Consider the following 27,105-nt stretch of genomic DNA (forward strand, 5'->3'; position numbering starts at 1 on the left):
TCCTTGAGCTTACAAGTTTAATAAATTCCTGGCGATAATATGACTTTCCGATACTAGATGAATTTACCTCGTTTCTGTTAGACTATGATGAGCAGAGGCAAAGAAGACTAGTAATCCGGGGCCTCTATCCGTATCTCAAACTCAAGATCAGTGACTTGCTCTGTCTTACTCTTTCCAGCCATCTCCAGCACCGAGAAACCAGTTCGCACCCACGAGTCGTAGTCCATACTTCTCAACAAACTTGGCAGTATCGAAAGACCTTCTTTGCGTGAACTCTTCACCTCCTACATCCTCCTTGGCAAGGTCAAGGCTGGCGGGTTGTCGGTACAAAAGAAGCAAGTATCTGTGCGGCTTGGAGCTACGTGGCCGTCAGTAAGTGAACACTGAGTATGTTGAGTCATCTTAACTTACTCGTCCTTCGGGCCAGGGCCCAAGTATTCTGTGAGAGCAGGTTGCACTTGAGCCACGGCATCTCCACCGCTCAAAGGTCTCAAGCCAGGGAGAACCCAGTGGCGCCAGAAGGCGAACTTGGGGTCATCTGGTGTTGGCGCATCAGGGTCGACAAGCAAGAGCATGTAGGTAGCATCTCCAGGAGCATCAGGCTAAACCTCGTCAGCACTGAACAAAGTGTTCTTGAAGATATCCACAACTTACTTCTTGATCAAACTGGATGCTAGGAGCGCGCTTGCACTCACTCGCGCGGAATAGGTTCCCCAAGTCGACATCCTTCCCATCGAACGAGACCTTCAGATTCGTCGTAGGCTTGAAGCCTTCGGGGATTAAGCTAGCAGCTGAACCGGGAACCAGCTTAGCCTCAGCCAGAGAGCTCGACAATGCGCTTGACATGATGAATGAAATATCAGATTGCCTAATTTGATTATGAAGATAGCGTTTGGTAGCTAAGTGTTTGAGGCTGGTTCGATGACGGTGTATTTGAATGGCTACCCCACGTTGGGGGTTTGTATGACGTTACATTTGACTGGTGGAAGAATATACGTGCATCACCGCCAACAGAACCATGCCCCCAACGTTAGCAGTCCTCCTGGAGCGGTAGTAGCAATTAACTTTATAATTAAACATTTCGACGCGTGAAATGCCGTTTTGACGCGAAGCAAGCTCCGGCAACGCGTGCGGCCCGGCTGCCCCACTCGTTAAGCTTATCGACGGCGAGGGGCTGAACGGCCATCGGGTGATGACGCAATTACAGGCAGTATAGGGTAGTGTTACCGCCATCAACCTCCAAAAGTTGCAACTGCAGAATACACTATATGGTAAATTCTCAGGGTAATAAAGTCTGATCGATATGCCAAACACGTTCAGTACATCATTTTGCCTCTTCTCTATCCCGGAAAAATGTATAATTACAGTAGGCGTGGATATTGACGGACTTTACCCTTTTCTCATCTTATCATTAAAATTCAAGATTGTAACACTACATTCAGTCTGTGGTGTTCTGAGCAGGAAGAAATGCCCCGCTTGCCCAACCATATTGGCTCAGACAAGAACAGATAAGATAAGACCACCGAGATTACATCATAGTCACGTGAAATGGCGCGCGATCGCTGTAGGTGCTGGCGCGACTGGCATGATGCGATCGAAGCATCAAGACCATCACGACAGAATGAGCGTTGCCAATTACAATACCCCGCCCCACAGCGCGCAAACTCTGCAACAAGTTCTGTCTCAACTTGATAACGACTACGTACCTCCATATGCTCAATATGTCTTAGGCTTTCAGCGAACCTGCCTACGCAGACACAATACGACTGTAAGAAGAGGAACGTGTCAGGGTGCCGACTGCACTTGATCTCGACAGGATAATGGAGCACTTGGGTCTTTATGACTGGGTGACTTTACGACTGACCTCGAAAACCCAAGATCCCTCCTCCGTACCTGCGGCAGTGTCTGTTCTCCATCGACAAGCATCCTCCCCAGCCCGATCGTGATGCTCTTGCGAAAATGACCACCTACAATGCGCTCTTCGCCCGAACCTCCTTCAAGCTACCAGAGCCGAGTATATAGACGAAGCCGTGATCGCGACCGTGACCGATTTCTACCCGGCGAGACGCTCTGATCTGGACGTCATCCGGATGCCACGATGCCCTCCGACCGAAACAATTCTATACCGAGATGGCCTGATACATGCAGCGGACTTGTCTTATGCAGAGCCCGAAACCAGGCTTCGACTCGCAGTCCGGTCGGTTCAGATTTGGTTGCACATCCGCGCGCATCGGACTCCGGAGCCCATGAGAACATCACACACTCCGCCTCAAACACTGCTCCCAAAAGACGGGCTTCGTGCTTGAAGGGCGTAAGATTCGCACTCTCGGGTTTCCAGCCCCATGTCTGTGGAATTGCAATCTCATCCGGCGCCCGATCGGTACGCGGTTAATACATCATCCTACAATTGTTCGGGAGGGGCTGCGCCTTACACGCGACAAAGGAACGCTCGATGAAGAGAGCTCGGGTGCAATGATAAACCATTGCCCGAGTCTCTGAGGTCTTCCAATGCGCTCTCCGATGGCAAATGTCCCAGCCATGTCTGTCTGCTGTCCTACGGATGTTGTGCACTTGCGCATCCGTAGGTGTTCGGGCAGAAAGATAAAGTTCGAGTCCGAGATTTCGACATATGGTCCGATCATGCTGCCACCAACCGCCAATTGTCCAACGGTCCGTAGGATCTTGCGTCCCGAGCCTGAGTTTTACACAAGAAGAAGGCCGAGTCACGCGATGCCGTTGTCCGACGGACTTGGCAGCCCCCTCAGAGACCGAGACCTTCGGTGTTCGGTAGGGATATTGTCCGAGGAGAAGCACCAGATGTGAACAACTGGATGATACCGGAAAGTGGATTCATGGTATCGCGGAACTTTTTACGATTGCACTGATGTGTCTCATGGCCCAAGTTGGAGCTCGAGGTAGGTCAATGTAAACGTAAAATGTAATCCTCAAGTGTCTTGAGAGTCGAACTCCTCAAGTCACCTCCCAACGTCCGACTTTGCTCATCGCGTGACACCATCATATCGTGATGAATGGTTAGGTAAATGAAAGGAAAAGTGCTGTCTATATCACAAGGAATGCCTACAACGAACTTGGCCTCATTGCTTACTTTCGCGAGGCTGGTGTTCAGGGGTTCCTGGCCAATGTAGCGCTCGGAAGAGTGAAGTCCGTTCCCGACGGTGGGGAGACAGTAATTTAAAAGGACGATTCTTGCGTGCATCTCTTGCTCTTCGTGATTACTTCGTTTCTCACACTTAGACTATCCTCAAAGGTAATAGGCACCTGCCTCTCAGCGCCTTCCTCGAACTGCAGATCCTTCCCGGCAGCTGGTCAAGTCTCCAACCATGATATGTTGGCTCCCTCTTGATGCAATCCGTCGACTGTATTGAGAGTATGTATACTAAGTCTTCATTCAGCACTGCTTAACGGGGCATCGCTCAGGCATTTCTCTCGTTAGAGTGGTCAAACGGGGGCTCCCAGTGCGGACCCCTATGTAAAGCTGTATACAGCGTTGTCTCTTTTACTTGTAGGTTCGAATCCTTGTTTCTTCCTTTTTTTCTCACTATAAAGCTGAGTGTGAAGGCTGTTTCAGAGCTCTATATCCTGTGATCTGAGAAGTGCTTATCGGGGGACGGTAGTCGAGACATTCCTCTCGTTAGAGTGGTCTAGCGGTTATGCATATGTTAATATGCTAACAGCGCTCTTGTAAAGTCGTAGTAAGATACGTCCTCTTTTTGCCTTTAGGTCACACGTTCGAGTGCTGGACTTTTTGTGATATTGATATGAACGACACAGATTCGGCTGAAGCCATATACACCATGATCTAATTGCTACCTCGCGGGGGTCGTGGTTCAGACATTCCTCTCGATAGAGTGGTCAAGCGGCTTGACTGATCCCCTGCCAATGTAAAGTTGTTTACAGCCTCGATTTCCTTTTGCTCATGCGTTCGAACATGTTGGCCTTTCTTTTTGCACAATGGCAAGGGTCATTGGACTGCTCCTCGCTGATGCTCGGGCTGTCAGACATACTGGTGTCGTGGGCGGGACCCAGGTTGGCATACCACGGAGCGATTTCCATGACAGAAGCAAACCTCCAGCGGGGTTACTCACTATATATATCACAATCTGATCAATGTTGTCGGGGTTGGGTTCAGACATTCCTCTCGCTAGAGTGGTCTGGCCGAGTGGTTAGTGACGTAGCCGTGTAATGCGCCAGCATGAAAGGGATAATCGCACTAACGCTCATTCCGCCTGTAAAGTCGTTTACAATCCTTCCTCTTTTGCTCGCGCGTTCGAATGCGTTAATCTTTTGGAATTTTGGTCTAAAGAGATGAGGTTGTCGTCGCAGTGCTTGACAGTGCACGCTTGCAGTGGGTCGGTTGGTGGCAGACCACTTAGCGACTACAGTGGGGTCAGTCACCTGTAGCTGGACGTCAACGCTTCCATGCTAGAGTGGTTTGGCAGTGCGACTTCCAAGTCACCAGCGCGAACACTAATTGACTGGAAATACTCTCATGTCTGATGAATACATGTCAAAATGGAAACTGGATGATAATCAGTGGCTTTTACTCATCCCTCATCCCTCTCTTTGATCCCTGACTGCTGTCTTATGAGTAAATTTACTGGGCACTGAGCTTAATGATGCGTGTATTTCGATTGGCTACAGTCTACCCGCTGGCATTGTCTCATGAGGTGCGAGCTTTGAAGTCGCAAGTCTTATCGCACCGAGGTGTAAGATTGTCAACAATTGAAACAGAACTAGATATGCTCGTACAAGCCATGTACTGTTTTAATTGTACGCGCGTTTGTGTTGCGCTGGAGCTGAGAGTCAGAAAAGAGGGGATCATGAACCCCTCATGTACTTGGATAGTGAACCAAAATCTCGGATGGTCGCTAGGCCAGGCCCTCTTCGGAGGTACTGGTCAAAGATGTGATCATCCACCTCCATTTATTTTTGCATTTTGAAGGTCTCGAGTTCAATTCCTCATCAGTCGGAGACTTTTCATCGGCGCCTCGGCATCAATGTCTTGGATGATGCGTCGAGATAATCCGACCGGAGGCTTGCAGGAACCACTGACGACGCAGGTACCGCACACCTGGAACACAATTGATTCCATCTGCTGCAGAATGGAAATTGATTCCAAATGTAAGCGGGGCTCATGATTGGCTTGCGCATCTCGGCTTGTGGTGGGTGTTTGGAAGTTTGTTAGTGGAACTCGATCATCTCTGATCATTTGGAATCTATTGTGTGTCATTGGCAAATTGAACATCCCTGAAGCGGATTTTCATGCCGGCTTTAAGAGGCAATTGAGCAATTCATGCATTAGGAAGTAACAACGATCGTTGCTACGCAGCAAGTTCAAATTAAGTCGTAATGCGACGGTGGAATTGCCTCACTTTTATTACTGTGTTAGGAAGAAATGGATTGCGATGGTGAAGTTGACCCCGCTCTTTGGCCTGCCAATTTTAGACTGTGTCTGGCGGGAGGAAATCCGCAGTGGTAGCTGAGAGCTCTCCCCTGTTTTTCTCCAGAAGCTCAGGCGGGGTGAAATGGGCTGGTCTACGACGAAACGGGCTGCTAACACGCAGAGAAATCGGGTTGCTGTGGTGTTTGTTTTGCGGGGCCGGCCCAGTAAGAGCCGGTACTAAACCGATCACGGGGGGGTCCATCCCTCCAGTGTCATGATGCTTCATGAAAGGTTATTCAGTGGCAATCATTTGCAGTCTTGTAGGAACCATGATGTAGAGGATGAATGATTGTTATTTCTGGATAATTCTATAGGGACTGATTCCTCAAACAAGGCCCGATATCTCTCCCCGACGCCGAAGTCTTCCGGGCATTCAACGTGCCTTGGTTACACCAGTTGCTCAGTTCGGACAGCTTCCCCGCACTTGCGATGGGCTACAGTGCGTCATGCAGTTAACTTTTGTTGACAAATCCGGCATAAGTTTCCGATGATACTGTACAAGTCGTCTCTTTGGTAGTTTGACGAGATTCCGAGCGTGATCCGGGGACACCGTCTCGCCTCTAAAAAGAGTCCACTCACAGTCGTTCCTTTTCCAATCCACGTCCCTCGCGTTACGGTATAAAGGCCAAACTCCACCCCCGCATCTCCTCCATGCCTCGGTTTCTCTTCCCTTCCTCTCGTATTCTGTCCTTGTCTGTTGCGAGGAGGACTCTGAATCTGAATCTGAACCAACAATTCACCAGATTATCGCTTCACACCTCAGCTCCAAAAATGGCCGACGAGAGAAAGTGTCCCGTGGCCCACAAGGTCCCCAACGTCGCTGGTCACGGCGTTACCCATCAGAAGTGGTGGCCCGAGGCTCTCAAGACCAATATTCTTCGTCAGCATAGCGCCGTCACCAACCCCTACGGCGAGAACTTCAACTACGCCGAGGCTTTCAACTCTATTGACTACAACGAGCTTAAGGAGGATCTGCGAAAGGTCTGCCGCGATTCGCAGGACTGGTGGCCTGCTGATTTCGGCCACTATGGTGGTCTCTTTGTCCGTATGTCGTGGCACGCTGTTGGAACATACCGTATCTTCGATGGCCGAGGTGGCGGCCGACAGGTAAGAAACCCATTACACCCTCTCTCTCTCAATCGCGCACAAGTCTAACAGCGTCATAGGGTCAGCAAAGATTCGCCCCCCTCAACTCTTGGCCCGATAACGTTTCCCTCGACAAGGCCCGCCGTCTTCTGTGGCCCGTCAAGCAAAAGTACGGCAACAAGGTCTCATGGGCCGACCTGATCGTCATGGCTGGCAACGTCGCCCTCGAGGATATGGGCTTCAAGACCATTGGTTTCGCCGCTGGTCGTCCGGATACTTGGGAGGCTGACGAGGCTACCTACTACGGTGGCGAGGATACTTGGCTCGGAAACGACGTCCGTTACTCTGATGGCCACCCCGGAACCACCAAGCCTGGCGCTACCGATTCCGATCAGGCTCCCCACAAGAACATTCACACCCGCGAGCTTGAGAAGCCTCTGGCTGCTGCTCACCACGGTCTTATTTATGTTAACCCTGGTCAGTCCTCCCCCGAGACAATGCGTAATGCACAATCACTGACTTTATCGCAGAGGGTCCTGATGGCAACCCCGACCCCGTCGCCGCTGCCCGTGACATCCGCGAGACCTTCGGTCGCATGGCCATGAACGACGAGGAGACCGTCGCCCTCATCGCCGGTGGTCATACCGTCGGAAAGACTCACGGCGCTGGCTCAACCGACCACGTCGGCCCCGAGCCCGAGGCCGCTGATCTCGCCCAGCAGGGTCTCGGCTGGTCCAACAGCTACAAGACCGGCAAGGGTCCTCACACAACCACCTCCGGCCTCGAGGTTACCTGGACCAGCACTCCCGTCAAGTGGAGCCACGACTACCTCAAGTACCTCTTCCAGTTCGAATGGGAGCTCACAAAGAGCCCTGCTGGCGCTCACCAGTGGGTTGCCAAGGATGCCAACGCCACTGTTCCTGATGCCTTCGACCCCAACAAGAAGCAGAAGCCTACCATGTTGACCACCGATTTGTCTCTGCGATTCGACCCTGAGTACGAGAAGATCTCTCGTCGCTTCCTCGAGAACCCAGATCAGTTCAACGAGGCTTTCGCCAAGGCCTGGTTCAAGCTTACCCACCGTGACATGGGTCCCCGCGACCGATACCTCGGCCCTGAGGTCCCCAAGGAGGTCTTCCTCTGGCAAGACCCCGTTCCCGAGCGTGACTACAAGCTCGTCGACGATGGCGATATTTCCGCCATCAAGAACGAGATCCTCAAGTCTGGTGTTGACGTCTCCAAGCTCGTCTCTACCGCTTGGGCCTCCGCCTCCACCTTCCGAGGCAGTGATCTCCGCGGTGGTGCCAATGGCGCCCGTATCCGCCTTCAGCCGCAGAAGGACTGGGAGGTCAACAACCCCGCTCAATTGAGCAAGGTCCTCAGCACTCTTGAGGGCATCCAGAAGAAGTTCAACGACTCTCAGTCCAGCGGCAAGGCTATCTCCCTTGCTGATGTTATTGTTCTTGCTGGTTCCGCCGCCGTTGAGAAGGCTGCTAAGGATGCCGGTGTTAACATCACCGTGCCCTTCGCACCCGGCCGCACCGACGCTACACAGGAGCAGACCGACGTCAAGTCCGTCAACCACCTTCAGCCTTTCGCCGATGGTTTCCGTAACTACGGCTCTTCTACAGACCGCGTCAAGCTTGAACACCAGCTCATTGACCGCGCTCAACTCCTCACCCTCAGCGTCCCTGAGCTCACCGCTCTCATCGGTGGTCTCCGTGCCCTCAACACCAACTATGACGGCTCATCGCATGGTATCTTCACCAACCGTCCTGGTGTTCTGACCAACGACTTCTTCGTCAACCTGCTCGACATGAGCACTGAGTGGAAGGCCGTTGGAAACAGTGATATCTTCGAGGGTACTGATCGCAAGACTGGTGCCAAGAAGTGGACCGGTACCCGTGTCGATCTTGTCTTTGGTTCACATGCTGAGCTCCGCGCTACAGCTGAGACATATGCTGAGGCTGGTGGACAGGAAAGGCTTGTCAAGGACTTTGTTGCTGCTTGGACCAAGGTGATGAACCTGGACCGATTTGATCTTGCGAACGGTTCTTCACCCAAGGCCTCTCCTCGACTGTAATTAATGAGCAATGTAGCAAAATACCATTGAGAATGAATGATTACGAATTTATTAGTTAATTGTATCTGTCCTCTACCCCACCCGCTGATGCGCTTTGTGATTGTATGTATCGATCAATGATCTTGGCTTTATTCAACGTTTTGACAGCGTTCGTGATGGCGGGGTAGCGACGAGCCTCGGCCCAGAAGTCGATCGGAGCTTACAATACCGTGGCTCCGATAGGCCCTCACAATTCTTGCGCCAAATGGCACCATTTGCGCGACATTTACAGTCCAAATTCATCCTCTAGGAAGTTGACTGTATACTTTAACGGTCTCACTATTAATGCATTGTTTTACTGTTTTGTGGTGCATTTGCTGATGCCCTGTTCTAGCAGAAGTTGTCCTCGGATCTGATACCGCGCGCCGGCCCCACTGCCGGGTGACCCCCCGAGCATTCCGATCATGTGAAGTGTCGTTCCGATGAAGCTGAACTCAAAGTCACAGATGAATGACCAATATGGCAACCAAAGCCATAAGGCTGTACATCCGCACAAAGCGCTCGACGGATTATAACGCCGAAGGATTTGCATGCATCAGCAATCTTAGCAAATGGTAAATTTAGAGGTCTCTGTCCTCTACTTCTCCCACTTCTTCTACTGGTGCGAGGTACATGCCTTGACAAGATATATACATCTATTCGAATTTGTGTTCTCGTGTTTCAATCTTGATTCCAAGGTCCGACCTAACCTTGCGATCAGAACCGGAATCATCGACGAGGGCAAAATAAGACGCCTCATCCGAATCATGACATAAAGCTATCACAGCATTCCTTCCGACCATACAGTGCCCATGTTACTAGCTTCGTAGGGACCCAAATGAAATGGTCTATGGGCGAAACCCCAGGGAGACCTCCAAGTAGAGAGCTAGTGAAGTTCTGCATGCTTGACAACGTCAAAACCCTTGGTCTTCCCATGTACCACCCTCGCGCGACAGAGACGCAGCTCGTTGCGCTTTCAGCAACAATCGAAAACGCGATCACCACTTCACAAGGCAGGAAATCCTTCATTCCCCTCGCTCCTTCGTCAGCCTTTTGGAATCCATCGCGCAAGAGCGCCCTAATATCTCTTTCAGGAGGATTTAACATGACTGGCCAAGTCTACAAGCCTGTGAACGGGAAAGACGTCAGCCCCTTAAGAGGTGAGGATGGTTTGCTTGGTGAGTGCAACCCATCCCGGATCGAGCACTGACTCCCTCATCCAATCTCACACCTCGTGAGTCGACAGGTCCATGTGGCCATCAATCGCCGCAATGTCCACCGGCTCGAGCTTTTGAAGATGGCAAATCTGGCCGACAACAAAGCCCAGTGAGACGAGAGAGACTCCTTTCTCACGTGGGATGGCCTTCAGTTGGAGGTCATCAAGGCTGTGGTGAACAATGAAAGACCTGCGTTGCGCCTGGTCTAAGCAATAAACGTGGTGCTTGATACCAACGAAATGGAGATGGAAACGAAACGGAGATGGAGGAACTGGGAGCTAAGCCGGGAGGAACCGCTGAGTTTCTCCTAGAACTTACTAAAGCAATGGCGTTCACCTTGGCAGACGCCAACGAGACCTGACAGACTTTCTCTAAAACCCCCATAGGGCAACCGACTATAATCCCCTGCCGGAGGCTTTGGAGGTTGAGTAGCCTCTCGTTAATGTCGCGGTGACTCATCTACATATGATTTGGGCTAACCTTGGGCATGGGCTGCAACTCTCCCTCGAAGTTCTTCATAAGTCACCAACAGCTTAGAGCAAGCTTAGAGCAGTATGATCCTAAGGTTTAGGATGAGATTTACTATATTATCCAAAATTTGGCCTGAGTTCCACATTTCTCTTCTAAGCTCTGCAGCTCTCTCATTCAAGTCTGCGATAATTTTCCTGTAAATGCATCCTCTTCTAATGGGAGAAGTATCCAGAGTTAGGAATAGGTGCCCTATCCAACTTGAAGTATCCAGACTGCAACTGCTAAAACACTTGTTGGGGATCATACTTCTTCGCAATGCCCTTCAGCTTAGCCTTGTTACTCGTGCTGTAACCAGCAATGATATCCTGGTACTGACTTGCGTGCTGACTTGGATTTGATTTTCGGTGTTGTAGGCGGTTGACCGCCAGTCTTGTTCTCTGCGGCGTGTTTGGCTATATACTGAGCTCGCTTAGCGATTCTTGTCTCGAGTTGTTCATACGCCTCATCGGGCTGTGTGTAACAACATCCTTCGAAGACGAAGCACGTCCATCGTGTACCGAGGTACTTCATCGATCTGAAATAAATACCGTCGGCCTTTCGCTTCCTGGTAAGAAACTCGAGAATATTTTCATTGTTCTGCTCGTATCTCTTCTTTGTTGACACTCGTCTAAATGGCCCTTGGGTCCTAGTTCTTCGACAAGATCTCTGGCAGGTATTTCTTGGAAATCCTTTCCGGCGCCGGCGTTCGACATCTTCCATTGTTTGAGCCTCGATGTCTCAGCAAGGCGAGGCAAGTATACTTGGGACCTCTTGTCTAAGTGACGAAAAAGCTTTGGTAAAGTTTAGTATAATTTAGTATAGAATTAGGACCTTAGATTAGGTTTATGGAACCTTGGCTCAACGTCAAGAAGTTCTCTTGCTCCTTGGAGGTCTGGTAACTGGTTGTTTTTGACAAAGCCATTTGGGCTGTGTGTCTCGAAAAGTCGGTCTGGCCCTGGCGTCTTGTGGTTTAAACAAGAAGGCATCTGGAGCCACCTTGCTGCTTGTCTTTCGTTTCTTTGAGGGTGAGTCTGTTGTGCCCTCTGAGCGTAGGTGATGGGGGTTGCCCCGAGGTGATGTGGCTATCTCAGCGCGTGTGCTCCTCGAGGAGACAGAATGCTTTGAAATCCCCGATTTCCCGTAACCTCTTGTATTCTGTGGTTTTGCAGAGTGCGCTTGTGTGTTCGTGTGGTGATATAAGCTCTCAGCCACAAGTCAGATACCAGATAAAAACACTGGAATTCTGAGCTTTGTTAATAAATATAAGTTTACCATCCAAGCCATCTAAAATTTCGGGTTCTGGTCATTAGGATTGCAGGGGCGTGATAAAGAAGCAGCTCGTATCTTATCAATCAATCACAATATGAAGCACGATTATCAACATTGGATCCAACGTGTTCAGGTCAGCAGTGATTTCGGTAATAAGCCCCAGGGATACCGTATATCTCCCCAGTGGAATCAACAGAATGACCCAGTGCGTATCGCTTCAGGGCTTGTTGTAGAACTTGTTCATATCAGAGATTCCCTCCTTGCTGTTGATGTCGGTATGCTGAAGCTTCTTGGGGGTAGGTACTGGTGTACCTTCTCGTTCTGCCTTATAGCTTTGCCTTCTGGGTCAGCTTCGCTATCGAATGAATCGGTTTGGCCTGCCACATATTGCTTGTTATGTGCCAGGTTGCCTCCTATTAGGTTGGTCTCGATTAGGATAGTATTGCTGCCTGCCGGAGTTTGTGAGGACTCGGCCTTGAAAGCGAGGCCGGTGAAGTCATCATCTTCGAAAAGGTTCGGATACACCTCGCCTTTTTTCGAGCTGATATACACGAGCTGTCCGTTGATAGCCAATACTCCAACATACAGGCTGCGGATATGCCTGCCATTGATCGGCGCCGCTTTTGGAAGCCCTTTGGCGTAGTCTTTTGGCCACATCTCTGGGAATTGATAGATGACAAGCAAGGAATCGTGTTCGAACCACGCCCATCAGTGCGTAGACCCGTTACGCCTGGCTTACAGCCGTATGATTTTGAGATTGGTAATTAAGAGATGAATCTGTCGGGAGCTGACGATTGTCGAGCACCTTGAGGCATTTCTCATCGAGGTAGATGTAAAGTTCCTGTGTGAATTAGTATGTGTATGATGCTTGGGAGTGTCACCACGTACCAGTCAGCGACGGGCTTAGTGCATTGGTGGATAGATGGATGTCTTCATAGCCACGCGTCTAGGAATATAATATAATGTAGGTGGCAACTGACTTCATGATGAAGTCGTCAGAGTGGTGATAGATACGTCATGTTGGGCAACAGCCTTGTAGCAGCCCATAGACTTGTCGAGTTTAGACCCGTAGCTCGTGTACACACTCTTAAGCGGGCCTGAAGTTGTAGCCGATTGCGGGAACGAAGGTCGCCTGCACTGAAGGGAATCCACGGACAGGAAGAGTTGGGCAGATTCAGGATCTTCGGTGAATCGGAAAGCTTGATGTGTTGACGACACTGAATTGCTCGTGTGGAAGCTCATTGTGGGAATGATATCGGCAACAGTGAGCGGTTTCATTTTGAATGGAGGCAATGAGCGCTTCGTCCTCAAACCGCAAGAGGGCGGGATCTGCGAGATGAACGCTTAAGTTGGCAAAATCCTGAGCTTCGACGTTAGCGAATCGAGAAAAGGTATTCTGAGTTGCGTCCTCTGACGAACTCTGATGCTCTTTGTTGGACACGATCAAGCTGTCCTGGACGCGGAATGCTGCACATTGCGCTGGCTGCGTGTACCCATCGATGTTGAGAGAGGCTGCACATTTTTGTGCGACCGCTAAATTGCCGAGGAGCAACAACAAGCAAAGAGGGACTGGATAGCAAGATGAAGAACCTGAGGCATGAACATTCAATCGATCATAATGTCCCCAGGGGCCTGAAAACTTCGGCCACTGCTTTACGGGGCATGAGAAGCCTCCCTTCGCGGGGAGTCACCGCGCATGTTCACACGGCTCCAGCCAGTGCCGAAACCTGCCAAAGGACCGCTGAGGTAATGACACGAGTAACTGAGGATATCCTGTGCTTCAGCCTACTGCTGTGCTTTAAATATATTTAAAAGTCGTATAGTGAAGGGTTCTATCGTCGCTATGCGTATATAGCAAAAGAACATATGGCGAAAGATCGGGAGAGTTCGTCATGCTGAGAGGCGGAAGAGGAGCTCTTATATCCCGCAGCTGAATCATCTATGGAAGTTATCGGTGTTCTGCTTGGGGGAACCGCTTCAAACCGTCCTCAGCTTGTTTGTTGTTGGGATTGATGGCTGAGGGAAACTTGGCAATCGCACGCAAAGGTTATGCAAACGCAAAACACTAAGCATGTCGGGGCTTGTTCTCCAAACAAGATTGGGACATTACGATGTAACATAGAGAAAACCTATGGTACCAATTTGGCGAGGGTTTGTGTATATTGATTACCATAAAGTGAAGAGGCCAATATCGGTTGCTCAACCAACATTTGCGGCTGAAGTAGGTCTACCAAACAGAGGCTGATTGCCACTTGTCAAACGAATTTTCTGGTGCTTAAACCTTCAAGTGAGGACGGGCTGCCCACCCAATGTCCATTTGTAAACAAGGCAGCCAACAGGTCAAAAGAAAAAGTATCCCGAAAGCAATAAAAGTGATTGCGCTTGGTGTTGAGACTCGCGAGCAACACATTAACAATGCGCAAAGGGGCCATCATGAATATCATCTCAGAGCAGCAAAACCGTAAGTGGCAATCTTGCGATACTAGCAGTTTCAAATAAAACATGACCGTTTGGCGCTCCGGTGCTTGATAGGACCGCTGCCGGGAGGATTGTAAGAAGGCAGTCTGAGACACCCTTCAGAGCCCTGGGCATAAGTGGATGTATATGGTGGCAACAACCAAACGAAAACGATCGTAAAGGGATAAAGAGAGACCGGAAAACCCTTTGCAATCACTTGTGTTGTCACTCCTGCAGACCTCCACACTCTGTGCCATCCTTATCCATGAACTGCTTCACAAGTCCCTGCGGACAAACTGACCGTGAAAGTCTGTTCAGGAACAACAACTCAATGGGGTCATGGCGCAGCCTTTACGACAGTACAAGTCTGGGAGAGCCTTACCTGTCTCAAAAACTCCTTAGTAGTATGCCACTCTAAGATGGGCGGCTAACAACCTGATCCATGCTGTTGGACCCTGAAGGGCGGCATCGGGGCGGCATGAGCGGCATGAGTACCTATTTCTTCAACTCAGACAAGAAAAAAAAGCACTGAACAATAGCTCTGTGGGGCAAACAAGTATAATGAAACCTGCAGAGATGCGGCCCGCAAGAGTCAGCGCGCGTCGTCGGAACGCTCAGTAATCAGGTCCCAGCCACTCTAAAATTAGAAGATACACAGACGGCCGGTACCTCAACCACATTCGACAATAGTAAAAATACTCCGGAAGCTCTATGTACCCGGGGAATTGGGTAAATTGAAGCATGGCGTTAGACCGAGGTTAAGAGGTTTCCCAGCGATGGGACGAAGTGAGTGGCTTAGTTTCTGACATCGCAGGGATTCTTTGTCGAAACTACTCGAAATCCGGGAACGGTCTTTTCGTGAGAACTAGGCGGGCTTTAAATTGGTTCATGAGATTGTGAGGATTGCGTTTGTATAAAATAACCATTTGGAGCTGTTGTAATCGAACATCAATAACATCTTCGTTTGCAAACTAGTCCTTCGCTTTGTTACAGCCACTCGCTTTAAAGTACAAACAACAAACACTGTACACAAATAGCCATCAAATCTTCACAAAAATGATCGTTGGCCGCGTTATTGGCGTACTTTTGCCATTCGCACTCGCAATTGCGGCTGCCATCTTCACCCTCGTCCCCGCACTCGCAGGCATCACCGACAAATCTCTCTACCTCATCCAGCTCGACTTCGAGAATCTTAGCATCAGTCCTGCAAGTGAACTTGTCGACAAGATCTTGCCACGTGCCGAGACAGTCGAAAAGAATATTACTGCCGAACTCCTTGGGCTTGACAAGACCTACGATATTACGCCCTGGGGATACTGTCATACTGATAGAGATGATAAGCGAGAGTGCTCAAGTCCCAAGTTTGATTGGGTCAGAAAGACTATATCAACAAACCACATCAAGAGCGTTGATAAAGATGTCGAGGTCAAACTGCCGAAAGAGATCAAGGCTGCTATCCAAACCTTTGGATCGATGACGAAAGGAGCCGAAGTTGCCTTCATTGTGGCCTTGATAGAGCTCACCATCGAGATTGCTCTTGGTATCTTTGCTGTTTGCTCTCGCGAGCTCACCTGCTGGACATGGATGGCAAGTGGCCTTGCTTCCGCGTTTGTCCTCGCGTCAGCCATTCTCTCCACTATCATGGCCTCCGTCTCGATTGGTGCCGTGGAAACTACTGCTAAGCTCTATGGAGTCAAGGGAAAAGTCAACGTCGTTTTCCTCGCCATCATTTGGATTGGTGCTGCATTTGCTATCGCTGCAAATCTCCTCTGGATAATACCAACTCTCTGCTGCAGCACCACCACCAATCGAAAGGACCCTGAAGGCAAGGGACTGCTTGAGCATAGTCGTCACTCTGGAGCTTATGTCCCTATTGATGGTGATCACGAGATGCAGCCGACATACCATAATCGTGGTCTGGCGCCATCTCCCCCGACGGATCTTGCCTATGAACCATACAGCCATCAGGTTTAAGATCGTGAGTCAGATTTAGAACCCATGAGTGCTATGATAGATCCTGGGCACGACTGCAACTTGTCAGGATGTTTGATGCTGAGATGCTTCAATAGATTGGGGTATAGTTACATGTTTAGACTTTCATTTGGGATGTGTATACAGAATTATTTGTTAGACTTTAGAAAGGCAGCAGACAGCAATTTCTTACACCTAAACATGTGGTCCTCCCGATTCGTAGTAAATATGCACGGGGCATCCTTTTAAGGCTTAGAGGTGCCTTCTCACCAACAACCCAGACACACATCCTTCGGGTACAGAATTTCCCCGATTCCGCCCGTTACCAATCCCCATGTCTGACCTCTTTCACAAGCCTTTTATCGCCACGAGGAACCGCAAGGCGAACATACGACCTTGTTGCACTTGCAAAGACAACATGGACGTGCTTATCGCCACTGGTACAAGTGTCCATGGTGCAATAGTTTGCCTCAGCGCTGTTCAATTTGAGTCGCCAACAAAGGCCCACTGAAGTCTCGCAGGCTAAAAGACTGATAGCGGAACTAACCGACTTCGCTGTAGTGCAATGGCCATGTCAAGGGTGGTCGGACTTCATCAGTAAGCAGAGTGGCGACATGTTACAGGAGTCGGAGAAATTATTCAGCCCTACAGGCCAGAAACTTGCTATTGGAAGTGACTCAGAGCGCGTAAAGAACGTTTTCCTCAAGGATGAGATGAGAATTACCGATGTGTTGGTGCTAGAGCGACTGGCCATGAAAGGTGGATGGAAAAATGAGCTCTACTGACACGCTGCCTTTTAGAAGCCTCCACCGATTATACACATTATTGCAGTGGCTCAGTGATCAACTGGCCAAATTGTACATGTGGGCCTCGTAAGCGGGAACGTGTTGGGGATGCCTTCACATCTGTACTGGAAGTTCGTATTTGCAAAAGTTTGTGGCTGATGTCACCTTCATGTTGGACTTGGCCCAGATGCAATGGAACATCAACGAGGCCTTACTTAGCAAAACGTCTCTGACTGACGATCAGGCCTTTTCTTTCTTTTGAGTATTTGATATCTTCAGCATTGCAGAAGCTTCTTTCACTCTCATTCTCCTCAGCCTGCTCGTTCTTGTACTCTACCCCAGCACCATGAAGATCACCTCCTTGTTTGCCCCACTCGCCGGGAGGTAATATCTAGATGACCGACTTCCAGTCTATGAAATGATCTTGGGGCAGCGCAGACATCAATAAGGAATGGATGAGATGTAAACACAAAAGCGTCTCAGAGGCGTGCTAAGTTGTTTGGAGAGCCCTCTTTCTTTGCTCGTTATGCCCCAAGTGAGTTGTGAGTAAGTAGTCACCAATTCCTCTCAAAACACGTATTCTCGATGCACAATTGACATTAGTCTCTTTCCTCTTGTTCATTCAATTCCTCGTGGCTTTGATCTGACACGTGCTCCTGAAGCCGAGACATCTCGATGACAATAAGCCCTAAAATCCTTCGCATATCACTGTTCCCGCTCTAAATGCAGATCTGCCCTGACTATGCCTTGCCAATCCCCGCTTCGTGTCTTAAATCGGCAAAGCGTAGTTCAGCTGAGCTTGCTTACTCTTGCTATCCAATCAAATAGTGGCAAATCTTCAATCCCTTGATCCCGAATCCTCAGCTAAATCACCATGCGACACAATATTCCGATAGTATTACGTAGATAGTGGAGATATTTAGACTGGACTTCCACTTTTGAAGTAACGATAACCGAACATCTTGGCCTATTTGCCAAGCTCAATGAACATTGACACTGGATTTGGTGGTTGATCGGCAGATTTTGCTGTCAGCTCAGCCTCAGGTTTCCTGATCTCCCGAGGCTTAGATGCTCTTCGTGGGGTAAAAAGGATTAAACCCCGACACATTCCTTGCGGACAGCAATAGGCAGCAAGTTTGTCTCGTCGAAGGATTCTAGATGCGACATTGCCCCGTTCAAAGTGATGTCATTTATGCGGTATTGGGAAGTGAGTTGGCTGGAGACTTGAGCTTGGGAATGACTTGGTGCAACTCCCGAGAACAGTGAAAGGAATGCATATATATATATATATAGGTCATCAGCAGACCATCATTAAAAGTCTGTTCATCAACCACAGGCATTATTCACCCTTCACAACCCAACCAAAACAGACACTCGCCAACCCAGTATCAATATGCCTTCTCCCCGTAACATTCTCATCGGCCTTTTGGCTGCCTCACTTTCATCCACCGTCGTAGCCGAGCATCTTCGCGTTGTTTGGTCACAAGGCGACTTCTCAACCATCTCCGGACCCAGCGGCGGAAGCCAAAGCGGTCACAGCTCCGGCTTCACAATCCTCAAAGACGACGGCACTGCCATTTACAGCAAGGCATATCCCGCCGACCACTCTCCCTGCTACAACACCGGCGATGGACGCGAGTTCACTTTCGGCGGAGATTGCTGGACCAAAGAGCGCAAGTTCCGCTGCAAGTCCTCGTTTGCTGGTGACCCCGAGTCATGCGAGGTCAAGGACCAGGATGGAAACAGTCTTGGTACTGGAGAGGGCAAGACTGACACAACCTTCATTGGCATCGCTATCGCGCAAGACTCTGCGTGTGTTGTTGAGTTCAATACTGATGATGATGAGGATTGCCCAAAGGATGAGGACAACAACCTGGGTGTTAGATCTGGTTAGGTGTCATCAGTCGGTGAGGGGAAAGGTTAGGTAGTAGTGAGGGCATTGGAGTGTAACGCTGTTTTGTGTAATGTATGTTCCTCGCCTTCTTGGATCTCTCAATCTGATAGATCAAGTAGAGTCAAATGATTTGAGCCTCTTATCTTCTACAGGGTTCAGCCAAATGTGCTTTGCGTTTTAATTGCTATGTCAAAGACACCTCGATACTCTTATGTGTTGATGGCGGATTTTCGGTGCCTCATATGGTGGAATAGTTACCAATAAATACGATCATGTAACTCACGCGTAGAGTCCGAAAGGACGGGCATGGATCTTTTATAGGACGCATATATGAGTCATACTCTCGTCAGGTAGCATGTGAGCTTGATCGCTCTGCGCAGCCAATCATAGACTTGGAAATATGGCAAAACAATAGTACTGCCACCAAAGGTTCTTAGTTTAGCCATCGACTTACTGACTAGGCACTTTTTATATGTGTCATAAATGGGGGGCTATTTGTAAACAAAAAGCTAAATCTTGTTCCGATGCCATATCAGGGGTTCTGACACAGTTGCGAGAAATTGCAAGAAATCATGGTTGAAAAGGCAAAAGCATAAAGGACTGTGAAGCTCTAAATGCTTTACAGAGCCGCTGAGGCCATTCGCTGGGAGTAACTTTGCTCTCAAAATGAATGGATCACTGGCCATTATAATTGCAGGTAGACAAAATAGATTTGCCCCATAGTACTATAGTGCTTTTGGCTCACACTTAAACAGACCATTTATGCTGAGTCTACGTACAAAGAGTTTTCCATCGAATGGACAAGAATTTGTCAATGCTGAAGATGAGGAGTCGAAATTAGTCATATTCTTGGTTACCCTTGAGATGTTTTGCGGAGACATCGGTAAAGTTTATAAAAACTGAACAAGCTTGCTCGTCAGGAGTTTGTCGCAAAGTCTTTCGAGATGCGAGTGTATTATAAATATGGGATACATTCGCCTTCCTTATCTCTTTCCCTCTCTTTGTTATTATTATTATTATTGCAACTACAAGAAAGCCATAAAACTAGCCCAAGGCATCCAGAAAGACCTTGGATAGACAAATCTCCTTCAACACCATTTTCCACTTAACAGTCGGTCAACCTACCCCTCACCATCATATCCTTGGCACATTGGAGCCCCTCTCCTATTTCGACAATCCTACAGAATACTGACCTTCTACAGCTAACACCCAGTTTTGACCAAAATCTACACGACAACATGGATGTAAAGAATTGCGGTTCTTTGGATGGGAGCCCGCCCCCATTATATCACGGGGGTTCGGCAGATGAGGACAGTGTCTGCAGTGAAGATGCGAGGATTTTGACGTGTCGTGGATTGGCTCCAGATGTCAAACTCGAGATGAACTACCCATGTGGGTTCACCTTCAATCAAGATCGTCATTTCGACATGTATGGCCCGCTCGGAGCTATCCCGTCTGATCATGCAGTGAACGCCCGATCGTCTTTCCAGCACGTCCCAACTTCCTACTCACCACCGGCCTATGACCATACCTGTCACTCACAGCTCGATCCAGAATCAGATGTATCTGAGAATGAGCCAGATCAATCGTCTAACGACGATCTACAAGTCAAAACAGAAGCCAAAAACTACATTAACCCTGTTGATGTTATCCTCAACGAAATCCGAAGATTACACATGGCAGATGTTCAGCTAAAGACAGAACTGATAACGGGGCTTGAAAGCCAGTGTGCCATGTACTCGCAGTCCCTGAGTGTTGTCCAGGGGCAGCTGAGCCAAGCAAACAAGTTGATCGAGTTCTGGGGTGAACAGATCGACACAAACACGAAGCAGCTCGAAATTGTGGACAGCCGTTGCCGTGACCGTCACATCAATGCGCAGGGCTCGATCAAAGAACTCAGTGATCTCATGATGACAGACATCAAGGAACGGAGGAGGTTCAGACATTCCCTGGAAGACAAAGGCCTGATTCAAATCACCTGACTTTTGAGACATGCCACAGACAGTAAAACATGCCAGACATGTCTCTTGGCTGAATAATGGATTTGGGTTTGGGGACCAGAAAATTTACAAGAGGTTGATTAGACAGTTGGGGTTGGGGCCGAGCTGGAGTTTTTAGAATGTTCGCAAAGCGATTTCCTTACGGACTTTTTTTATTCAACCTTTTATTGTGAAAGAGAAGCTTCTACAAACTTCGGAATCTGAGGAATAGCTAAAATGTGATCATGTTAAGGTTTTGTCTGCCTGAATTCAACATTAGTGTTGGAAGTCTAATCTGAAGGCGAATGGCGTTTAAGGGTAGCTAAGCGAAAATGTGAGGCCTTCCCCTTCTTGGCATGATTCGTTGGAAATCACCACGACAAAAATGCGCGAATGTTAGCACAACTGTTCGAGAAGCTTAATTAACGAAGATAAAGCCTATTCAATTCTCGTTTCAAGATGACAGACCGTCAATCCGCATTACCTAATCAACAAGGATATTGCTTACGCCCCTCCCAATTTAGTTTAGGCAGATGCACAGCAAAGATGAAACCTGCTTGACGTTGCAATTTCTCAACAAACAAGTTGAGGTCATCATCATCGCCATGTCTGGGCATCAGAAGTACACGGGCGGAGGCTCATCTCCAGTTGAAGTAACCTCGGCGTCGGATAATAATCCCGTTCAGATTATCTTGACACCGCCTACGCCAATCGTCTCCACCGGAAATTTTGACCGACGAGGGGAAGACACGTTCAAGGAGGTCCTTCCTGCGGTGTCTGAGGAGAAAGAAGTTGTTCAAAAGACAGATGGATCTGACGGGAAGGAAGTTTATGTTGTAAATGAGGGACATGATGAGAAGGAAGTCTATATACCCGCCGCGGAGAAAGAGGTTTATGACTATGGGCTCGAAAAGGAAGTCCACGACTTGAGGCTTCATGACGGACATGATGAGAAGCAAATCTACGACCCAAACGAACACATTGCTCAGGCGCAGCGCATCGACTCATTAGAGAAAGAAGTTCTCCCTCAAACAAACCACGAGGATCACAAAGGGTTCTACCATCCAAACTACTCAGCCCAGTCTCTACCAACCCAAGACAAAGAGAAGGAAGCGTCTATGGAGGTTCAGAAATACAACAGCAACACGAATGAGCGTAGAGAGAGTATCTCAACCGCATCCACCGAAACATCAGAGAAGAAAGATAGCGCTGCTCGGGGTTACTACCAACGCCATGTCAACAAATGGAACCAAGCAGTCGACAAGAAGAAGAAGGCCTGGACGACATTCACCAACAATTCAAGTACAGCTATGACAGAGAAAGCCAATCAAATCGATAAGGGATTCAAGGATCGTTGTACGGCATTCGAGAATGGCACTACAGCCAAGTTGAACCAGCTTGATAGAAGTATCAGCGATAGTGTTGATCGAGCCGGAAAGAATGTCAACACCAAGGTCGCGAATTGGAAGACGGGTATGGGAAATATGAAGAGTCAGAGTATGAATAGTGTAAAGACCTTAGGATCTCGATGTCAGATTGGTACGACGGAGGGGAAGAAAGAGAAGGAGGCACAGTGATAAAGGTGTTTTGAATCGCTTAGGAGTTCAGTGTCAATTTCAGTTCAGTTCCAGTCTTTGTTTCTCGTTCAGTCAGCTCATACACGATAGCGCATTGATTGGTCAACATTGTAACATATTCATTCATTATCGCATCCTAATACCACTCAAGGCCGTCATATGTTCCATCCAGTTTCCCGTCCTTATTAAGCTTGATTACCGCCTCCTTAGTTCTCCTTGTCATGAGCTTAGGGTATTCAGGCGATGTAACCGGAGGCGCTGGCTGGGTTGTATCCTGACGGAGCCAAGCCACACCGCGGGCTCCATTAACGGTTTTGACGGCATCGCGCAGGGTAGCTATGTCGGATTCTTCGAAAGCCCCTCCTAGCACAACGGCGCGGGGAGCGTTATTATAGTTCCCGGAGCCGATGGCGCTGCTGTCAGGATGAGATGGCGGACTTTTACCGGCAAGAAGAGCTGGTATGATGACTTGTCCCGAGTCTCCAGGTAAGATGAATTGAACGACTAATGATATTAGTATTGGAGGTGTACTGGTGCTATTATCTACCTTCAATCTCTGGCTTGAGAGCTCCAATCACTCTTTCACCGATGAATTCAGTTTTTCCGCACAGGATAATGGGGATCGGGCTCGTTTCCGACATTCTGCTTACTATCGAGATGGAGCTTCAAGGGTAAGCAGAAATAGAAGTGACCCTGCCTGGATGACCGCCAGAGTTGTATTTAAACCAGGTTCAGGCCAAGCTTCAAACCCCGACCTAAATGCTGACGCGACGTGATCATGAGGGGTAAGACCTTAGCTGCAAGCATGGAATATTATGTTTATTATTCTGTTTTTTGACTCATTGAAGCTATTCACGAATATTCTGGGGCTTCACTGTGAATACCTCGGGAGTTGTCCCAGACGGGGCTGTAGGTTTCGGATGGTCGAGATGCCGAAGGACCACGAAATGCGAAAAAAGAGTGACCTCCACTGTAATTACCGCCCAAAGCGCTGGGTACTGCAGATCACCGATAACCAAAACCACAAATACGGGCCTCAATAAAAAATTCTACTGGTCTCAAATGACGTTATTGGCGATCGACCCATCGATCATTTCAATCATCACAATCATCGACTGCAAGGGTGAAAAAAAGAAAAGATCAGCTGGAATAAGGCTGGGCAGCAAGGGATAAACGTGCGTGCGGTGATCACTCTCCTTGCTGTGTGACAGACGCAAGGGCCGTGTGATACGAAGCCACGCGATAATCAGGCCTGTCAAGAGGGAAGAACATCTTCATCGGAGGGTTTATTCCCTAGCGATATTTAACGCTTTGACTCTCGTATCTTGTTATGGTTAATGACAACGGTAACGACGGTCATTGGAATGTCAATTGACGTTGACGCTTAACGGCCACTGGTAATTATTCTACTGCCAAATTGGTAATCTGCTCGTCTGGCGCTTTGCCATGTAGGAAATGACATATCGTGTCTCATTCCCCAAATCGACGTGTTCTCCCGATTGGGGTTACACCCTGCAGCCCTGCAGCGAGCCAAGTCCACTGAGAAGTGATAGCTTCGGCATTCTTTCCAGCTTTCCTTTTTGGTCAGGAACGGAAGACTTCAGATTCAGGTACGAATACAGGCGTACGTCATCCGTCTACTAGTGGCGCCTCGTTCACGATGGCGTCGTGACGGGATATATTCCGCTAAGTTAGCTAAACTGCGGCACAGTGAAGCTACCAGCCGCTGGGACGAGCACCCGGCTCAACATCACCAGTCAAACTCATCGATACGATTATGCATCGTGATCCTTTCCATGTCAACGGCGCTGCCCAATGTAACCATGTCGGTAGAGACTAGAGTTCATGTCAGGAACACACTAGCCCAACCCGCTAAATTAGCTCTCGTTAACTTCCGTCCCCAAATGATGCTCAGATCACGATCTTGAAAAGCTTCCCCTTCCATCGCGATCGGGACCTGAGCGTTGGGACTCAAATCGCCATTGGACAGTAAAGATTGATCGACCAATTCCTCGGAAGCTAAGATTGGCGTTATTTCGAAAATGACGGCTCATTTTGTACGGGCAGGGGAGTTAGGTAGGGATGCGATACGAAACGGAACGAAACGAAACAAAAAGCAATCGACACCCTTTGTCCGGGCGTATACTAGCCACTCAATGGAATAGGTCATTGTCTCATTCTTGCTTTTCCATCTGAGTCGTGGCTTATTACGCATTCGCGCTACCGGCAGTACTGCATCATACCTAGGTATTAGGACATGGTCCCTTCGAAAATGCAGACTCAACATCTTAACCTCGTTGACGACGAGATGGATTCTCAACCCCCGCCCATTCCGCTACGAGCGCAAACATCAAGACGACAAGTCGCGATGAAGCAAAGGTATTTAATACTCTAATTGAGCAATTAAGGAGGGAGATTGACGGTTTAGCTTTGAGACGCAGGATTTAGGCGACGGAATGGCAAACTTCGACCCAGAGCTTTTACAGGCACCGTCATCGAGAGCCTCGAGCCGAGCTATGTCGTATCGAACGCAAGAATCGCAAATATGGTCACATAAAGACAGAGATGCATCGTCAATCTCGTCCGTATATGTCCCTACACATCTTCCTGCGCTGCAAGCAAAAGGTGCTGGTCTGGATCGCGATGGATTGGAGCCATTGACCGAGGAGGAATATGACCCCGCGTCCTTCGACCTTGTCGTCCCGGCGCATGCGATGGGAAAGCAGTATACCCTCGAGACACAATCCGAGCTGCTTTTCTCAGTGAAGCATCTGTCTGTCATCTTCGACGATCCTGTTCTTCTGCAGCGCTTCACGAACTTCTTGTCTGCGTCGCGGCCGAATTCTGTGCCGCTCTTGACATACTACCTCGACACGCTCAAGGCGATGAAGGCAATCAATTACGCCAATTCGCTGACAGGATCGCTCAAGACAATTGATGGCCATGATTTCACAGCCGATCCTGTCACTGCGACTGTCAACGAAGCATTGGCGAAGCGCGCTACCGAGGCTTTCCAAGCCATGGTGAACCATGATCTGCCTGCGTACATCACCCACACATATATCCAGACAGTCAGCATCACAATCAAGAGAAGGATAACGGACACACTGGCACCCCAATTGCGCGATCTGTCGGAAGGTCTGGCAGAGGTGTTCTGTTTGACAGACCCCTCGAGATCCGACAACCCAATTGTTTTCGCAAGTGAAGGTGAGTTACCCGTCGGCATAACCGTGTCGCAAATGCTAAAATGATCGCAGAGTTCCACCGAACGACTCAGTACGGCATGGACTATGTCCTCGGCCGCAACTGTCGCTTCCTTCAAGGCCCCAAGACGAACCCATTCAGCGTCAAGAGAATTCGCGACAAGCTCGCAGCCGGTCAAGACCACTGCGAAACATTCCTCAACTACCGTCGCGATGGATCCCCATTCATGAACTTGCTCATGGTCTCTCCGCTATATGACTCTCGAGGTGTTGTCCGATACCATTTGGGTGCCCAAGTTGACGTCTCCGGTCTCGTCAAGGAATGCGCTGGCCTGGACTCACTAGAGACACTCATGGCGGATGAGAACCCTGAGAATGAGCGCTACCCTGGCGAGTCGGAACAAAGAAAGAAGGATGAGCAGAAAGATGAGTTCCAAGAGTTGGCGGAGATGTTTGATCTTGCAGAACTCAAGACTGTTCGCGAAGCAGGTGGTGCTTTCCACCGTACACATCAGCAAGATGTTCGACAAACGGATGCAGTTCCTGCGAATTGGAACAAGCCGCGCCTGGTATTCCGCGACGATGCCACCATCAATCGACGCCCGTCAGATCCCGTCCTCCATGACACAGCTATGATGGCTAGCTTCAGCGGCCGTCTCAGCGGTATCTACAAACACTACCTCCTCGTCCGACCCTACCCCAGTCTCCGCATCCTCTTCGCCTCGCCGTCCCTCCGCGTGCCGGGCATGCTCCAGAGTTCATTCCTCTCCCGCATCGGCGGCTCCGACCGCGTGCGCGAAACCCTCACCCAAGCCTTCGCAGGCGGCAACGGTCTCACCGCCAAGATCCGATGGCTGTCAAAAGCTGAAGTCCAGACCAAGAACCGCAACTCTCGCGCCATGGATCATTCTGCCAGTGGAGATGGTGGTCAAGCTCCTCCTGCAAACCCAGGCCGTAACCGCTGGATCCACTGTACGCCTTTGTTAGGGTCAAATGGAGCCGTTGGCGTTTGGATGGTTGTTCTTATTGATGATGAGTCGGATCAGGCTTTTATTCGAGGGTTGAGGAGAGAGGCTCCGCCTGTGCAGCCGCAGCCTGTTCAACAGCAGCCCCAGGCGTCGCATGAGCTGTATGGTGAAGATGATAAGATGAGTTTGAGTAGTTTTGCAGCTGCGCATAGGAATATCTGATGGAGGTGAAGGACCCGAGCTTGTGAGAGTAGATTTATGAGTACACGAGTATAAGCCTGTCATTTTAGGGCCATATAGTCATATTAATGATACCTTCTTTTTTCTTTCTTTTGTAAAACTGCTGTCATCTCGGTGGGGTCGTCGTTGAACTTCTCATTAATGGTCATGTAGCTCATGACCCACCACGCACCATCTTCTTGTTCCAGTGGCTTTCTATACGAGACTACGTCAGAGACCCTTCTTGACATCCCTAAACAGCTTTAGTGAATCCATTGACGGTTTTGACAGTTTATACGGTCCGGCCCGGGCGGGAGCCTAATTAACGTTATTCTGGAAGCTGGAATGCATGGTTTATGCTAGACAGGTATAAGCGGCGATGAGGTATGAAGGGCGTCGGCGACA

General features: G+C 49.2%; 10 protein-coding genes across 10 annotated transcripts; 7 read left to right on the forward strand and 3 right to left on the reverse strand.

The window, feature by feature from the left end:
- Positions 1-117: 117 nt before the first annotated feature.
- On the reverse strand, positions 118-846 carry FOBCDRAFT_287128 (phosphatidylethanolamine-binding protein; the record flags this gene model as incomplete). The annotated part of the gene is made up of 3 exons (XM_031193707.3): positions 118-358; positions 412-602; positions 655-846. 3 exons carry the CDS (start codon positions 844-846, stop codon positions 166-168), a joined length of 576 nt encoding a protein of 191 aa, XP_031030328.2. The 3' UTR covers positions 118-165.
- Positions 847-5,965: 5,119 nt separating this feature from the next.
- Positions 5,966-8,692, forward strand: FOBCDRAFT_193452 (peroxidase/catalase). Its single transcript, XM_031193712.3, has 3 exons — positions 5,966-6,571; positions 6,631-7,027; positions 7,081-8,692. The coding sequence occupies exons 1-3, from the start codon at positions 6,116-6,118 to the stop codon at positions 8,631-8,633; spliced, it is 2,406 nt and encodes an 801-aa protein (XP_031030333.2). The 5' UTR covers positions 5,966-6,115; the 3' UTR covers positions 8,634-8,692.
- A 439-nt stretch (positions 8,693-9,131) lies between these two features.
- On the forward strand, positions 9,132-10,052 carry FOBCDRAFT_209392 (uncharacterized protein; the record flags this gene model as incomplete). Its single annotated transcript, XM_059609266.1, has 3 exons — positions 9,132-9,226; positions 9,459-9,829; positions 9,898-10,052. The coding sequence occupies 3 exons, from the start codon at positions 9,132-9,134 to the stop codon at positions 10,050-10,052; spliced, it is 621 nt and encodes a 206-aa protein (XP_059468189.1).
- Positions 10,053-11,864: 1,812 nt separating this feature from the next.
- FOBCDRAFT_282375 (uncharacterized protein) lies at positions 11,865-12,925 on the reverse strand (the record flags this gene model as incomplete). The annotated part of the gene is made up of 4 exons (XM_054707840.1): positions 11,865-11,906; positions 11,960-12,306; positions 12,440-12,488; positions 12,662-12,925. 4 exons carry the CDS (start codon positions 12,923-12,925, stop codon positions 11,865-11,867), a joined length of 702 nt encoding a protein of 233 aa, XP_054563815.1.
- Positions 12,926-15,160: 2,235 nt separating this feature from the next.
- On the forward strand, positions 15,161-16,078 carry FOBCDRAFT_149566 (SUR7/PalI family-domain-containing protein; the record flags this gene model as incomplete). The annotated part of the gene is made up of 1 exon (XM_031193715.2): positions 15,161-16,078. One exon carries the CDS (start codon positions 15,161-15,163, stop codon positions 16,076-16,078), a length of 918 nt encoding a protein of 305 aa, XP_031030336.2.
- A 2,107-nt stretch (positions 16,079-18,185) lies between these two features.
- FOBCDRAFT_234460 (uncharacterized protein) lies at positions 18,186-18,913 on the forward strand. The gene has a single exon (XM_031193716.3). The coding sequence runs from the start codon at positions 18,254-18,256 to the stop codon at positions 18,752-18,754; it is 501 nt and encodes a 166-aa protein (XP_031030337.2). The 5' UTR covers positions 18,186-18,253; the 3' UTR covers positions 18,755-18,913.
- Positions 18,914-19,992: 1,079 nt separating this feature from the next.
- On the forward strand, positions 19,993-20,736 carry FOBCDRAFT_282378 (uncharacterized protein; the record flags this gene model as incomplete). The annotated part of the gene is made up of 1 exon (XM_031193717.2): positions 19,993-20,736. One exon carries the CDS (start codon positions 19,993-19,995, stop codon positions 20,734-20,736), a length of 744 nt encoding a protein of 247 aa, XP_031030338.2.
- Positions 20,737-21,309: 573 nt separating this feature from the next.
- On the forward strand, positions 21,310-22,384 carry FOBCDRAFT_234461 (uncharacterized protein). Its single transcript, XM_031193718.3, has one exon. The coding sequence runs from the start codon at positions 21,339-21,341 to the stop codon at positions 22,308-22,310; it is 972 nt and encodes a 323-aa protein (XP_031030339.3). The 5' UTR covers positions 21,310-21,338; the 3' UTR covers positions 22,311-22,384.
- A 28-nt stretch (positions 22,385-22,412) lies between these two features.
- Positions 22,413-22,951, reverse strand: FOBCDRAFT_324912 (uncharacterized protein; the record flags this gene model as incomplete). The annotated part of the gene is made up of 2 exons (XM_031193719.3): positions 22,413-22,814; positions 22,858-22,951. 2 exons carry the CDS (start codon positions 22,949-22,951, stop codon positions 22,447-22,449), a joined length of 462 nt encoding a protein of 153 aa, XP_031030340.2. The 3' UTR covers positions 22,413-22,446.
- A 1,815-nt stretch (positions 22,952-24,766) lies between these two features.
- FOBCDRAFT_149930 (uncharacterized protein) lies at positions 24,767-26,703 on the forward strand (the record flags this gene model as incomplete). The annotated part of the gene is made up of 2 exons (XM_031193720.3): positions 24,767-25,517; positions 25,568-26,703. The coding sequence occupies 2 exons, from the start codon at positions 24,767-24,769 to the stop codon at positions 26,701-26,703; spliced, it is 1,887 nt and encodes a 628-aa protein (XP_031030341.3).
- Positions 26,704-27,105: the final 402 nt, after the last annotated feature.

Source organism: Fusarium oxysporum, chromosome XII, assembly GCF_013085055.1.
Source record: "Fusarium oxysporum Fo47 chromosome XII, complete sequence".
Classification (NCBI taxonomy): domain Eukaryota; kingdom Fungi; phylum Ascomycota; class Sordariomycetes; order Hypocreales; family Nectriaceae; genus Fusarium; species Fusarium oxysporum.